This window comes from Musa acuminata, chromosome BXJ1-11 (assembly GCF_036884655.1).
Source record: "Musa acuminata AAA Group cultivar baxijiao chromosome BXJ1-11, Cavendish_Baxijiao_AAA, whole genome shotgun sequence".
Taxonomy (NCBI): domain Eukaryota; kingdom Viridiplantae; phylum Streptophyta; class Magnoliopsida; order Zingiberales; family Musaceae; genus Musa; species Musa acuminata.
In genome coordinates, this window is record NC_088337.1 from 26,497,416 (window position 1) to 26,513,932 (window position 16,517).

At 39.6% G+C, this 16,517-nt stretch overlaps 2 protein-coding genes across 6 annotated transcripts; one reads left to right on the forward strand and one right to left on the reverse strand.

Moving 5' to 3' along the window:
- Positions 1 to 1,286: 1,286 nt before the first annotated feature.
- Positions 1,287 to 16,473, reverse strand: LOC135597400 (calmodulin-lysine N-methyltransferase-like). Of its 5 annotated transcripts, none has more exons than XR_010481241.1 (9): positions 16,231 to 16,473; positions 15,827 to 16,028; positions 15,245 to 15,324; positions 14,207 to 14,267; positions 12,104 to 12,219; positions 10,410 to 10,542; positions 9,373 to 9,473; positions 3,866 to 7,721; positions 1,287 to 1,943 (listed from the first exon to the last, which is right to left on the reverse strand). XR_010481241.1 is itself a non-coding variant. In XM_065090309.1 (7 exons), exons 1-7 carry the CDS (start codon positions 16,340 to 16,342, stop codon positions 9,185 to 9,187), a joined length of 993 nt encoding a protein of 330 aa, XP_064946381.1. In that variant the 5' UTR covers positions 16,343 to 16,473; the 3' UTR covers positions 8,963 to 9,184. The 5 variants fall into 5 exon arrangements, 2 of the variants coding, with proteins under 2 accessions (XP_064946381.1, XP_064946382.1); XR_010481240.1 differs by having other exon boundaries at positions 2,319 to 7,721; XR_010481239.1 differs by lacking the exon at positions 1,287 to 1,943 and having other exon boundaries at positions 3,643 to 4,168; positions 4,280 to 7,721.
- Positions 4,361 to 6,481, forward strand: LOC103971650 (uncharacterized). The gene has a single exon (XM_009385720.3). It carries the CDS (start codon positions 4,361 to 4,363, stop codon positions 6,254 to 6,256), a length of 1,896 nt encoding a protein of 631 aa, XP_009383995.2. The 3' UTR covers positions 6,257 to 6,481.
- Positions 16,474 to 16,517: the final 44 nt, after the last annotated feature.

A 16,517-nucleotide genomic window follows, 5' to 3' on the forward strand; every position in this document is an offset into this window, starting at 1 on the left:
CCTGTGATGGGTTTTTACCCCTCCACCAGGGGACCAGTCGTACCTATCATATTTATTATTACCGACCCTTCGGGCGGCGAACTTACTCTTGGGGCGGATGTTGGGCGTCCTCGGTGTCATGATGTTGTGCGGTGGCGTTGTACTCGGTGCCGTCCCGACCTTTATGGGATGATATTGTACTTGGTCGGTGTCGCCCCGATCTTTGCAGGACGATGTTGTATTTGGTTGGTGCCAACCTGGTCTTTACAGGATGGCGCTATACTCGGTCGACGTCGTCCCGACTTTTACGAGACGACACGGTACTTGATCGGCGCTATCTCAACTTTTGCGGGATGGCACGGTACTCGGTCAGCGCTGTCCCGATCTTTGTGAGATGGCACTATACTCAATTGGTGTCGTCCGACCTTTGCGAAACGACGTTGACCGGGGATGTACGGTCCAGTATGTTAATTTTGATGCTGATGTGATTGTGAATAGTGATTGGAAGCAAAATATGCCCCATCACTGAGTAACACCTTTAGAGCTGGTTTCATTATTAGAGATCGTCAAGAAATTTGGTGTGCAGCATATTTGAAGTCTCTATCAGATGAATCACCTCGATCGATAAAGGTTTCACACACATTCAAATTGAGACAGACTCTCTTAACTTTGGCAGAATTGAAACGATCTGATACACAATCTTCTTGGCTTGTTGAACACTTAATAGCAGAGATTAAGCAACTGCTAGTGCATTTTAATTCGATTATTATCATGCATTGCTTTGGAGAATATAATATGGCAGATCAAATCCCCCAAGCTTTGTATGTATGTAACTCTCCAAAATGACTTGACTAGTCATTTGTCAGAGCTGTGAAAACTTAATAGATTTTTTTCCTTTTGGAAAAAAAACAATAATATAAGATAAAATCTTTTTATGGTTGCATACTAATCTACTTTAACACCTCAACTAGCAAAGTAGATACTGGAATTAGATTCATGTATTAAGTAGTGAATCAGATTTGGTTTGGGATTTAAGTAGGATGAAAGTTTATAAGATAATTTGGAAACATATATCCTATCTATTTTTTACCTATATGACTCACCAATATCTTTTTGGTTTAAAGTAGTAGTATCATATTCCTCAATCTTATATTGGTGAAAACTTTATGTACTGATGCATGGGATGATTTTTTATGCAAATGTAAATGATGAAAATGGATTTGTTCTCAAAATCTTACTATCAATGCCTAAATTTTTACTAACTAAGCTAGCTAACATCAAATTATGATTTAAGAGAATAGAAGCTAAAAAAAAAAGAGAGAACAGATTTATTCCTAATTAAGAATGACTGACTTAACAACTGAAAATTAACCAAGTTGAAAGGATTTCCCTGTTCTTTTTCCTCTTTATCAGTCTTTTGAGATTGCAAGAATCCAACTTATCCTTTGCTTCCCTCTTCTCATTATTCTTCCCTGGACAAAAAAACATTTGGATGTAAAGTCCATCATATTAGCATATATAAAGAGGATTGTTTAGAGGATTGGAAGCATAAACTGGGAAGCATTGAAAGTGGAAACCCACAACTCTGCCATGTTCACAGGTATCTGCAAACACAGGCATCAGGTAGTCAAAACATCTAACTGTATCATCACAACATAACACACTTTGACAATATATAATTGAATGAAAAGAATCAGAAAAGAATTAAAATCATCAAATGTGATGTTCTCCAAAAACCATGAATAACTCAAATTCAAATCTCGGAAACCGTCTCTATGCAAATATAAAGGTAAGGTGTGTATATAGACCCCCGGGTTCATTTCTATTATTTATGTGCTTCAGTTGTCAACCATCAGCAATTTGACAAATAGAATACTGGGAGGAGACAAAAGCAACTGAAGAAATTGCTCTCCTGCTATCAGTTTACTAAAGTAATATTCTCCAGAAATCATGAATAACATGACCTACAAGAAAGACATATTTTAAAATCAAATAACTCATTCAGCCAAAACCATATATAAGAAAGACAAATAGAGGTAACTGTTGAACAGAACAATGACTTAAAAACTAAGATAACAAAATCAGAAGAACCATACTAAATTTTCTTTGCTCAGGTTTTGGCCATGTTTTTCAAGGGAAAGATATAACAAGCAAGCATATGTCCAGAGCAGTAGAGTATGGTATCACTAGTCCAGTGCCAGCTAATGATATAAGCACAGGGAAAAAAGTGACGAGTACAGGCATAACCTTACTGTGGACTTGCATGGGTGATATATAAACATCTTAAATACTGATAAGGGTAATAATGGCGACATGATGTGTCACGACGTCGGCCTCACCTGGGTGCCACTCTGCCCGAAAAGGAGGACAATAATGCTGACTCGACATGTGCTGATGTCATCTGCCCTCAGACAATGACTTCATCGTTGTCTGACCCCGCGCGCTTGACCGAGGCAGAGGACGACGACCGAAGCTCGCCCATACCCTGCGGCAGCTCGATTCTCCACGCAACGTCAATGGCAATGTCAGACGCCATCAGAGGTACGATCCTGTCTCCCGCAGGCAGGCACATCAGGTAACGCTAAACTGCCTTATAAATACCCCCGAGTCCTAAACGAAGGGGGGAGGGGGACTTCTTCACTAAACAAACCCCCTCCACATCTCCATCTAACTTGATCGTCGGAGGGGTCGGGCCGAGCACCCCGGCCCAACCTTTATGCAGGGGCGAAGCCAAAGGATCTCGTCGGCCCCGCAGGCGAGGAGTTCCTGCCTGGAAGAGACGACTATACCGTCCCGATCGGACCTCGCCCACGACCACCCTAGCGGGCTCGAGGAGCGCCCCAGGGAGATCCCCGCCTTCCGGACCCGAACCAAGCCGCGTCGGCCCCGAGGCCACGGCATACAATTGTTCCTCGCAACAAATACCTTGACTCTTTATAGTAGTCACGCTGTCACTCAAAGCACCTAGAAGATATACTAGAAGCAATTAGATTAAAGAAAATAGGAGATTACCTGTATGACAGAGAGCATTATTAACTTAGCCAATGCATGTGTTTACTGATAGCTTCACATGAATACATGTATTACTATACACATGATGGTCAAAACAAGCATTTGCTTTGGTGTTCAAAGGCTGTGCACTTCCCAGATGCAAGCCCAATGCCTATTGCACTTCATTGAAAGCTGAAACCATGCGCATATTCAATAATTTTTATATATAGTGAAATATAAAAATGATGGTCTAAAGCCAGCACTGCTTGGAGTTCTTAGGTTGTTTATTATCTAAGCACTAACCAAATATCGACAGCATCGTCACATCCTTCTAAAGTTGAAACCTTAAGAAGTGTTGTTCATGGTCTACAAAGCCCGCCAATTTCTCAACCTTCTCAAACCTCTAGCAGAACATGAATAGCATCCAACAAATAACAATTCAGTAGATCACGTCATACGGTTGTATATGATTAATCAACTGTTTGATGTGGTGCACTCTTAACCTTAAAAGTTCCAGGAGCTGCACTCCTGATTCTTTTAACCTTAACAGCACAACGGAAAAAGGAAATATAATCTGAGTTATGTTACATCAAAGATAAATTCCATTTATAGTCTTGCATGCTTGAATTGCACATAAATTAGCAAATTAAACTGATACAGAATCATAACAAGTAGAGATCAAAACATGCATAAATCTACAACTAAAACAAGGCTAATAGTTTGGTGTTTAGAAGTAGTACACCACGGACCAGATATAGTCTTATAGAATGATCAAAAAGTCATTGTATTCTGTTTGCTGTATGCAAAAGGAAGAATGAGGCTTTCAGGCACGTAAAAGCAAGATTAAAATGCTCTTTAGAACCAATAACTCAAGTGGTCAAACAGCCATGATTACCAGAGTGCAAAAGAGAGTTGACCATTCTCCGTGACTTGCGCGCGCTTGTGTTTGCCTCGACGACCACATTACCAGGGACGGGGACACCGTCTTCCATGATTACCGGGGTTGTCTCGGATCCAAGAAATGGTGGAACCATATCAGGTCGATTCCTTATTGGATCAAATTTGAATTCGGGCCGGATCTTAATTGGATGATTTCGATTCGACCCATTAAATTTGGATCGAGCTTGAGTTGTCTCAGATCCGGATTTAATCAGATCGGATCGGGATGCTTTGGGTGACGTACCCAACATTAGTTAACCTGCTCATGCATTGTGATTGGAAAGTGATTCATGGGGACCACACGCGGGACCGACCATTAAGCGGTGCCCGAAGAGCCGGTGGGACAGGGGAGGGTGTGAGCAGTACGTACCGATCAGGAGTGGTGTATTGACGCTGCGAGACCTCTTCATCTTCCGTCGACGACAAGCTCGAGTGTCGGGAGCAGGAGGAAATGGCGGAGGGGACGAAGCAGATCCTGGCGAAGCCGATCCAGCTGGCGGATCAGGTGAGCAAGTCGGCTGGGAGTGCCCAGACCAACAAGCAGGAGTGCTTGGAGCTGAAGGCGCGGGCGGACAAGCTCGCGACCCTCCTCCGCCAGGCCGCCCGGGCCGAGCTCTACGAGCGCCCCGCCCGCCGCATCATGGATGACACCGAGCAGGTCCTCGATAAGGCCCTGGGCCTTGTCTACCGCTGCCGCAACCGCGTCCTCGTGCACCGCCTCTTCAGCATCACCCCCGGTGCCGCCTTCTCCAAGATGTTCATCCAGATCGACAACTCTGTGGCCGATGTCTCCTGGCTCCTCCGCGTCTCCGCGCCCGCTGGAGACGACGACGGCCTGCTCCACGGCCTGTGCCCCATCGCCCAGAACGAGCCCATCCTCACCCTCATCTGGAGCAACATCGCCACGCTCCACACCGGTCACTCGGACGCCCGATCCGAGGCGGCCGCCGCCCTCGTCTCCCTCGCCCGCGACAACCAGCACTTCGCCAAGCTCATCATCGAAGAGGACGGCGTCGCGCCCCTCCTCCGCCTGCTCAAGGAGGGCAAGGCGGAGGGGCAGGAGAATGCCGCCCGCGCACTCGGCCTCCTCGGCCGCGACCGGGAGAGCGTTGACTGCCTCGTCGCCGCTGGAGTCTGCTCCGCCTTCGGCAAGGTCCTCAAGGACGGGCCCATGAAGGTCCAGGCCGTCGTCGCGTGGGCCGTCGCCGAGCTAGCCGCCAACAATTCCAAGTGCCAGGACGTCTTCGCTAAGAACAACGTCGTCCGCCTCCTTGTCGGCCACCTCGCCTTCGAGACCATCCAAGAACATAGCAAGTACTCCGTGCCGTCCAAGGCCATGTCCATCCACTCCGTTGTACTAGCCAACAAGGCCGCCGCGTCCGATTCCTCCTTCGACGACGCCAAGGACCGGTGTCTGCTCTCGCATCCGGAAGATCAGTCCAAAAGCTATCAATTCCACTCCGTCGTGCAGTCCACGGTGGCCTCCGCCAAGGTCAGTAGACTCGCCCTGAACTCAAACAGCGTCACCAGCACAACCGCGCCCTGGAAGCCCCAGCAGCATTCTCTGTCGGGGTCCGGCAACAGGGCGAGGGAAATGGAGGACCGGAGCACCAAGGCCAAGATGAAGGCCATGGCAGCCAAGGCCCTGTGGCAGCTCGCCAGGGGCAACGCCGACATCTGCAGGAACCTCACCGAGTCCCGAGCCCTCCTCTGCTTCGCGGTGCTCCTGGAGAAAGGCACGGGAGATGTTCGACACAATTCCGCCATGGCACTGATGGAAATCACCCGCGTGGCCGAGCACAACGCCGACCTCCGGCGCTCCGCATTCAAGCCGAACTCGCCAGCGTGCAAGGCGGTCATCGACCAGCTCTTACACATCGTCGAGAAGGGGGAGCACGACGACCTGCTGGTACCCAGCGTGACGGCCCTGGGCTGCCTGTCGAGGACGTTCCGGGCGACCGAGTCCCGGGTGATCGCTCCGCTGGTGCGCCTGCTCGACGAGACGGAAGCGACGGTGATGAGCGAGGCGGTGGCGGCGCTGACCAAGTTCGCGTGCACCGAGAACTACCTGCACGTCAACCACTCGCAGGCCATCATCGAGGCCGGAGGGGCGAGGCACCTGATCCAGCTGGTGTACCTGGGGGAGCAGGTGCAGGTCGAGGCGTTGGTCCTGCTGTGCTACATTGCCATGCACGTGCCCGACAGCCAGGAGCTGGCGGACGCCGAGGTGCTCAACACGCTGTCGTGGGCATCGAAGCAAGCGCACCTGGTGCAGGACTGGAGGGCGGACGATCTGTTGCCGGAGGCCAAGGCGAGGTTGGAGCTGTACCAGATGAGAAAGCTGTAGGTGTAAACCACATCCCAAGCTTCATTCAGATAATGTTGTGTATACATCCAATTTCTCCTGCTTTTTTTTTTCCCTGATTTAAATTTAAGGTTTCAGCAACAAATTTGCAGTTGTAGTGTCATTAGAGAATGCTAGAGATGATCTATGGATAGAAAACATTTTTATTTCCAGGGCTCCCATCTATATGGGATCTGAAGACAACTTAGAAATGATCTCCTTTCCTCATCTTGTTTCAGTACATTGTACCTTCATTTAGATACATCTCTCCTAGTTTATATCTCCATTTATGGTCCAAAGCAATTGCAACTCTGATGACATTTTTGGCTAATGAGAATAAAAGGTCTCTGACAATGATTGATCATTTAATTTTTACTTTTATTTACTTAGAAACAGGATATGATGAATTTAATCTTCTTTTTCCATTTAATCTTCTTTTTCCAGCAGTTGAATATGATGAATTGCTTTATGATTCAGTCTTCATCATGATGGTTCCTATGCAGCAAAATGCTATTTGATCATCAAAATTGTTCAGTTCCAATTCTAATCTACCAGTCTCATTTTGGATGATGATGCTTATAGTAAAAGCACTGAACATTGTTGCTTTGTATCAAACAGGAAAATTTTTATGAAAGCCATAAAATGTTAAATCTCTAAAATCCACAATTTTAATCAATGATAAAGAAATTAACCTGACACTTGGACACCCAAATCCAAAATGATTCATTCTTAGACATGGATATATTATCAGGCCACAATTTTTTTTTCTGGTTTCATCTACAATTAATCCCCTTGTCAATGTGTTGTGCCTTTAAAAGCCCAAACAACCTGAGGTGGCAATTGGTAAAAGAAATTGATGAATGGATTCTTTTGGTGCAAAGGACAAATCACTTTGATACAACAGTTCTCTCTCTGTCTCTCTCTCATAGTTTAATAAGGCCAAACAATATTCCAAGATATGGCTACATAAATTCCTGGTATCTGGTTCTTGCCTGACCTTCATGGCTGGTATGAATGCATCAGATTCCCAAGTGTTTGAAAGCCACTCATTACTGTGGTGTAGCAGGTGGAGGCAATAGGACAAAGGACAAAGACTGGAACGACCATAGTAACACAATAATCTATAGAAATGGCCAGTCATGCACTGAAGACCAGGTCCTGGGAATATTAGTGCAGGAAAAGGCACATTCTCATGTGGCCAACCATGTAAAGGCAGCAACTTTTGTTCCAAAAGAAATTTCTCTGGCAGAAGCAATTCTTATGGGTTTAAGGTTTCAGTCCCTGAGCTAATTGTCTGGAACAGTGACCTAGGAATTATTGATTGCTGCATCATCATGGATGTCTCAGAAGTTGGTCCTGGTTGAAGCATCATGATGCTTGGAAATGGTTTGTCTGCCAATCTTTGCCTGTTTAGTCCTCGACTTTCCAAAACTTTATCTCCTGGTGCTAGAACTCTGCACATCCAACTCTACCAACAATACTAATTATGTTATGTACTGCCACAACTATGAACCCACTGTTGATATAAGACTAGTGCAAAAATAGAATAGAAATAATGGAAGCATTTACAAGGAAAATAGCAAAAATTAGTTCATCAACAGAAGCTTCCAGCTACCAAAAAGTTCCATTCATCATTGCAAATGTTTTCGGGTGCAAAAATGGTATAGGGCTATTCACTCCTACCACTAGTAATTTGCAACAAGTTGTGGCTTTTAGCTACAAAAGCCTTGTGGTTAAAGACACACCTATCATAAACTAGTTGCTAGAGTAGATAAAATGGGTTTAGGGGTTCATCACACATGATATGTGATAGTGATTACCTGTGGATGTATATTAAGCAGAAAATACTAGATAACAAATTTTTTGAACAAGATAAACTAAACTGAAAATTACCAAATCCAACACAAATGCAAAATTTTCATGAATGAAATATTAGTTCAACTTACTACACAAAGTCACATATCTTCTTAAGAAGTGCATGTTTGAACGAAGTATGCATAGAAATTTTGTTAAAAAAAGTGTCTGGGAACTTTAAAATTGTATTCAACTAGGCAAGCATGTCGATGACATCCTATAGCTTGTTAGAGACAAAGGCAAGTATAGAGTGTGGGACTTGTGGAGGTAGATGCTGCTGAAATGAATATTAGGCCAGAAGCATAAATATGTGATTCACGACTGCTATGTAAAAATACACAAAGGAGTTGGAAGTACCTATAACTATTTATCAACAATATATCAAAACAAACTCAGCTTCAAAATTCATAACCTTGGCAATTAAGCAATACAAGAGAAGAAAAAAAAGAAACAGAACTAGTAATAATTGATAAATATAACAAACAACCACAACTATGTAACTCACTACTGAACAAGACCTAGTGTCTATTGGATCTAAATACAATTAAATTTCTTGAATTTTGTCATTTAGATCAGGAAGTTGTCAGTATAGTTCACACTGCATGGAGGATGAACACTGTTTTGACTTCAAAATTTTCCAAGCTTCTACATGAAGGATACTTAGGTGTGGAGGCACATTGGACGTTCAATAAATAGAGCCCTAAGTAAGCAGAGGGCCACATTGTGCTCGTACTCAATGCCTAAATGATTTTAAGCATTCATAAAGACCTGTTATTTTGGTCAGTAAGTTATCATGCAACTAAGAGAATATATATACATAACCATTGGCATGGGCTGAATATCAACTTGGGAATATCTACCAAACAGGGCTATTCCGGTGTCATCAGTTCTAAAGGACCAGTTCTTCTAACAAGAAATACCAATCTATCAAACTCGAACAATACCGAATCCCAACTTATGTAAACAAAGTTAATAAAAAAGTGAAAAATCATATTTTCAACAATTATCAATTATGTTCATTAATGATAAAGAATGATCTTGAATGCCTGACTTGCTGTTTGAATGTTTCATTTATATTCATGTAGGAAAATTCATCCTTAACAATAGAGGGTAGCAGTGATCAGGGTCATAGTTAGCCCATGTGGAGTCATCGCCCTTCAGGAGTTTTTGATGAATATTCCAGACGTGGGTGTCATAGTTTTCAAGCAATTTGTAATCCAACCCAATTTCCTTGATTTTCTCTATAAACTTGACTAGTGAATCACCTCTCTTAGGACTCAGAAAAATGGCTTCAGAGACCTCTGAACGTTTCAAGAGAGACTTGACTGTACACGCAAGGCTTTCGTGAAATTGCTTGAAGAAAGTGCTACAAGAATCAAATAAGAGAATCAGAACATATGTAAATGATAAGTAAGAAAAATTAACTAGTAAACAAGAAAATTGAATTTCAAATGAACAAAGATAAAAGAATGATCAGTTAATAAATGAGGCAGCTTAAGGTACACATTAACTACATATATATCTAGTACTGCTCATGTTAAAAGTGTATTGTATTAAAACATCCATCTTCATCTTTGAGACATGAAAATTGTTTTTGGTTTTTGTTGTATGCTTCCATCTGAATTGACATAATTGAATGAAAGTATTGAGGAAAAGTTAGTTAGCTAGAAATCTCAAGGTATACAATAAATCAAACTTTAAAGCAGAAACATATAGGTTTTGGGAGCTTATGGTTGGCATAAATTCTAATATATTCTTGGTTTATGATGTTTGCTAAATGGGACCCACGAATTGAATGAATCCTCATTTCTACTATATGATAAAGTTAGCAACGGATGTATCAGCAGATTTCAGGGTTTCCAATATAAGTCAATAGGATACAGAAAAAGAAACATGAACATGAACATGGAAAACAAACTTTCACTATATAAATCAGTCACTAGCTAAAAACATCTTTCTCCGAAAGTCCGCCCCTCAATGTTGTTATGGAAACCATGAGAAGTTTCAGGGAGGGATTTATCATTTTTAAAAATATAAATCAGTCAATAGCTAAACACATCTTTCTCCGAAAGATCTGCCCCTCAATGTAATTATGGCAACTATGAGAAGTTTCAGGGAGAGATTTATCACTTATAAAATAAACATATAACAAATGTTATTCCAAACACAAACATTTCAGAAACTAGTCTAACATAGAGATTAAACATTTGCTCTCTCTCTCCATTTGATAACTACAACAGTGAGAAATAACAGAAATCAAACAAAAATTAACAAAAATCATCAAGGATATCAGTAAACATACCAGTCACTTGCAACAACAACATCAAAGGAACTCAACACATCAGAAACTAGATCCTGATTCCAATGCAAGATCATTGATTGTACTTTTGTAGCTCCAAAAACTTGAGCATTGAGACTTATGTTATGCTGAATATCTGAATGCTAAGGAATACTAACGAAATCTCAAACCAGCAGGCACTAGATTCAGATTCTATCACTAAATAATACTTGGTACAATATCAGAAAATAGATTTCTTTAACTACTAGGGCATATGGCAGTTTTCGTTAGAAAGAATTTTTAAGATACAACAGCTAATTTTCAATACCAACTGAAAAAAAAATGAAACGATGTTAAAATTTGTAGAGAATGTACACCAGTTGTTATATGTGTAATATATGGATTACCTTATTATGGACAGGTAGCATGCTTCACCCAGACTATATTGGTCAAATCTCAACAGATTGATGTTTCAACTCTGAAAGATTATAATATAATAATATACAAACCTATGAACATACTAAAATTTAACCATGACAATATTCTAATATATGATCCATAAATTTGGTTAAAATCTATATGGCTCAAGGTAAGAGAGATACTCCCAGGTCTGAGAACAACAAACTGGAGAGCAACCCAGCAAAGTTTAAAATCACTTTAAGAGTCTGATTTGGCCCAGTACGTGAGAAATTTTATCTTCATCCTCAAAATTCATAAAGAATGATAACCAATGGATATAGAGTACGAGGTTAGAAACTAATGTTTATGAATAACATATCATAATATGTTTACTCAATAAATCTACACAGAATCTAGAGATTGATTACCTCCGACTTCAGCTTTAGAAGCCAATTTTCTATCTATACTCAATCATTGACACTTTGCTAACCACCTTACACAGTTTGATTGCAATCTTTCAGTAAAAACCATTGAACTATGATCTTTTAAAAGAAAAACAAATTCTCAATCAAAAGTTTAACTACATTATTTCCAGTAATTTAAAAGACTTTTTCATCTATTCTAGTTTAAAGCATCAATTTAAAAGTTTATTTAAAAAATAATAATCAAGCGAATCGAAATAAAAGAAAATACACTATTTGTTCCACTTTCACTTTAAAATCATATGTTAAAAACCCAAGTTTAGCTGATTTTCTCATGATCAAAACATGTCTGCTTATTTTCATTTTTTTTCTTTTTCTTATTTTGAAATAGAAAACTAAGCATGTGACATATAAAACTGTTACCAATGCAACAAAAGACAACTAATTAATTTATTGGCTTTTAAAAGCTTTACTTTGTAATTGATTTCCTGTATTAATGAAGCTAAACCTCCATGATGGTAAATAGCTCAATAAATAGAATGCATCACTAAAATCATAGCCCCAAAATTATCTACATTCTCTGGTGTTATCAAAGGTATATATGGATTCTAGAGAACCTTTGCATTAGAAGTCTTGTCTCCATTAATAGCACCTGCTGAGACAACAAAATCTTATATAGATGGCTTCATTGATCATCACGAAGCCGTCAAAAATTCAAGAGTTCAAGTGACAAAACCTTACTCAAGAAGACAGGGAATTGTCACCAAATTAAGTTCTATTGTATGATTTGATGTCTTTTAGTGCAAACAAGGTCATAATGTATTAATAAATGATAAATTAGTCAATTAGTATCACAATGACCATAAAAGAACAGGGCCAACACCTACAACAGGATACAATCAACAACATTTGGGTTCCCATCAGAAATTACCACCTCTTGAGCATCTGAACTTGCAGCAATAGCCAATCCAGCTAACCCATAACCTGATCCAAGTTCAATCACTCTTTTGGACCTTGATGACAAAACTTGAATTCATCAATCAATGTTAGTACAAAACAACAACAAAGAAAGCTAAAGAACAAATACTTCCATCCTCGTAACTAGATGTATAATGTTGGAACTCATGATCAATGATTTTATATTCTATTCTGCTTATATTACCATATATGTAAGAAGTTCAAGTGGTATGAACTTTTAATAGAAAAGTCATGTGTTGTTAATGGAGAAGCTATTTTTTAGCACTGAAAATGGATGGCAAGTGCTTGAGTCATTTCATCATGCAAGAGCAATCATAGCATCAGAGTTTCTATTTAGTTAGTAACATTATACTGGAAAAAATATTGGGTCATAGTGAAAGGAGAGGATCAGCATGAGCTCCCTGAAGATAACAACAGATACATTAAATTTCATTGTGTTGTCTGGCCTTTATATGGACCAAAACACAATGCAAGTACTTGGACTTAGAAAAGCCTAATTCATGTCTTTTAGTAACAGCAAGCTAGTTTGATAGGCTGCATTGTGCAGAACATTCTGGTAGATAAAGTGAGCCAATGATCCAACCTTCATGCTCCCCAAGTAGAAGGCAAGTTTCTATACCAAGCAAAACCACAAAGGTGAAGCTAAAGATGGTTGATCAACACAAATTTAATGTCATATACAAGTTTATGGGAAATTTCTACTTTCTTCTATGATAAGTTATACTAACAATGTGATATATGTGCCCATGTGCAAAAAGGTACTTCGAAGCAGAGCGAAATCAGATGTGGAATTGACTAAAAAATTATAACAGAGTAGTTGCACTTGGAAGCAACAGCATTCTCCTGTCTTACTCGTCACACTTGCATATATTTTTTGCTCTTAACCAGTTCCAGATTCATTCCCGCAGAAGAACAGTCCAAAGGTTCAGTTGTGATGACTTTTCATGATTCACCTCCATGATATGGTCACTTCATGAACAAAAAATACCATATATGTTACGGTAACCTAGTGCATAAGGCTCCTGCCACTAGGAGGTTTGGCTTCTAAATCTATCAAATATATAATTCCATTTCCTTTTCTTGTTAAAGTTGTTTATAATTTTCATCAACCATCTGTCGAAGGATGTTATTATACTGTATAATAGAGTTGCTCATCCCTTTCTACATCCGTTGTCATCAATGAGTTTGACATTCAGATTTGCAAGCTCCAATGATTTAATATCAAATTTAGATATAATTTCATTTATCTGAAGGGTAAACCTTAGTTTTAAAATGAAAATATCAAGAATAATATTTATCAATATGATTCCCAATAGCTAAACTGCAGATCCAATACCCAGATCCATGAATTTTCACTCCCTACAGTGTGGAAAACATCAATGGCTACATAAATAGAATAAGATAACATAGGGAGAAAGTAGAGACTCTGTACTATAGAGGAGAACTAGACCAACAATTAATTTAAGATAATTAACTTGGAGTTCCCAAAACAAACAGACAAAAAAGTATCAACACTTTCCTACTCCTAGTAACTTCCACCTTAACATTGGATCGAGATCAATTTTAACTCAAAAAGTAAACTATATAGACAATGTCCATAAATAAGCCAATAAGAAACCCTTAAGCCATCAGTTATCTCCTGTTTACAACAATTCAAATACTCAAGCTAAGGAGTTATTTTGACTAAATCATCATTTAGCATCAAAGCGTAAAATTTTCAGTTTGTAATTCACAAGTCTACCCAAAGAGTTCTCGATGTCTAAACTTCAATTCATTGTCTACGTATTGACAATTTAATCTCACATGGTAAATGATCCTGAACAATTTGATATAATCAGGATTCAGGAATAATAATGTCTCTCTAATAAGAATTTCAAACCTAAAGAGTTTTTTTGTTTTGTACAATCTTGGAATTTTTGTGATTTTGTCTCTAGCATAGGGATGCAAATCACCTAAACAAGAAAAATAATTTTGATAATTCATTTTGTGTAGGGACATAAAGCATAGTAATGACTAACATACCGGAACATAAAAGGATGATTTACGCAAAAATAAGCAAGGACATCTTCTGAAGGCCAACTACCTACACAAAATATATTAGGAGATTCAGACTTAAAACAAAAATTACAATGAAGATGATTTTGTAACATTTGAAAATATAAGAATGAAAACATGTGAAGAAATGCCCTTTTTTTCTTCAAAAAATCAGCACAATTAGTGCTTCAAGTATAAAGAACAAATTTGGATTTCTACATGTTTGCAACTTACATATGAGCAATAGTTACTTTGTCTAATTTTAAGGTTCACTGTATTAACAATAGACTCAAATGCCATCACGTGAAGTAATATGAAAATATATAAGTAGCACATGAAGTAAATGCAGAAATAGCAGGGATTCCTCTCTGAGACAAAATACAAAAGTTTAGACCCACCCTTTTAAAGCTCCATAAAGAATATCTAATGCTATTTGAATGGCTTAGTAGTTATTTTATTCAAAGATAAAGCATATAATTGCTGTCAAAAAGAATAATCTAATTTCTTGGATTTAAATATGTGTTAAAAAAATAGATGAGTTGATAAATTTAATAGATTGAAGATCTAAGAATTTTGGGAAGGTCAATATTTCATTTCTATGACATGCTCCAGAGGTTTGGCACCCAGAGATAGATTCTACCGATTGCAACTTGTTACTCGTCCAAAGAATTTCAAGAATGCCTTATTCTGATAAACCAAATGCATACATATTGAATATATATATATATATATAAAATACATTCATTATTTTGTCTGTAGGCATACATATATATATATCCAAAAACCTTCGAAAAATCAAGCAAAAATGTATAACCAAAAAATGAGAGGAAAATTTGACCAAAACATATAAAGATTAAACACGAGAAGTAATCTCAAAATTGTTCCTATGATACTTAATAATTAAGAAAAGAATGTTCTGATATCCATAAAACCATATGGAAAATGCTAAATCCAACAGAAGAGATCAAATCTTGCCCTGAAAAAACAAGTAGTCAGCATTTCTGATGAGGGTTCAAAATAACTTACAAACTAACCCCGTGGTGTCGATATCAAATCTAGTGGAGATCTCAAAATCATTTAGGTCAACACAATCCTCCATTCTTTGGCTGAAAAAGAATCAAAAAGAGAGCAGTTGTCGCACAATATTTGACACATAGAAATGTTATGCTGATGAAATAAACTGGAAATTTACACAAGAACAATCATATTAGTAAGACATTTGTAAACCGATAATGCCAAATAAACAAATATTAAAAGTGACCAAGTGAGATCATCATATGAACAAAATGATGTGACACGATCAGGTTAAATTTGCAGATATCAACATTCACAACCCACGTACTAATTGATTCTTTATCAGAAGAATTACATAGACAAAGATGCTTCGTATGAGTTTACATTCTTTATCAAGTGAGCTGCTCAGGAACTGAAGCCATTTGTTAGCTTCAGCAATCATGTTAGGAAAAAGAAATCGCTGTTGGTAGAGAACAAATGAAACGGCCGAGATGAGGGCAAAGATATCGAACGAGTTAATTAAGCTGAGATATTACCCCCATAGAAAGCCACTGACAGCAACAATTACAATGATCTTACAGATGAAGTACTTACATCATAACAAGTCCAGGACCATTCTCCAAAGGTAATTTGTAGCGTGTGCAGACATCACGTGGACCGACGAGATATTTCGCCCGCAGGGTAGCTTCTACGACTTCCACTGAATCGCTATCGTCAACCGGGTGACACGGGATCAGGTTAAAGCCACCACCTCTTTTCCTGGATACGTTCTTGGTGTTCACTTCCGAGGGCTCATCTGCGTCCCACTTTAGCGGATTAAAGCTAGTCATAACTTTGATGAGAGAAATCAGGAATCGTTGTGATCACCAAGTAAAAGAAAAGGCAAAAAACCTAATGTCAAATTCCGGTAAATTTGGATGATCACAGTGATGGAAGTTTGGCATCGAACCCGGACGACTCCAAACTAGAAAAAGAGGGTTTTATGTTGGGTGCAAAACCTGGTGCGGCGGAGGGACGACGGAGGAGCGACTTGCGGAGGATCGACCACCTGAGAGATGCAGGGGATCGAGGAGGAGGAGGAGGCGCCGCGTCCATCCCACCTTTATCCATTCGGCTATTGATCTCAAAGAAACGGTTCTTCGATGACTTAGAAAGCGAACAAGGAAACGATCGAAGGCGCTCGCTGCCTCACTCCGCTTCTATTCTGTTTTCCTCGTGCGCTACGGTGCACGCCATGTGCTCGACGATATGAGGGTAAATATATTATATTTTATTTAAAATGGAT

Bases quoted from the DNA above. Each gene is read 5' to 3' on its own strand.
- LOC103971650 (XM_009385720.3), top strand. From the start codon at position 4,361: ATGGCGGAGGGGACGAAGCAGATCCTGGCGAAGCCGATCCAGCTGGCG.
- LOC135597400 (XM_065090309.1), bottom strand. From the start codon at position 16,342: ATGGATAAAGGTGGGATGGACGCGGCGCCTCCTCCTCCTCCTCGATCC. The intron at 16,029-16,230 runs GTTTTGCACCCA...AGTGGGACGCAG, and splicing joins TCGTCCCTCCGCCGCACCAG to ATGAGCCCTCGGAAGTGAAC. The intron at 10,543-12,103 runs GTATCCTGTTGT...CTTAGCATTCAG, and splicing joins GAACCCAAATGTTGTTGATT to ATATTCAGCATAACATAAGT.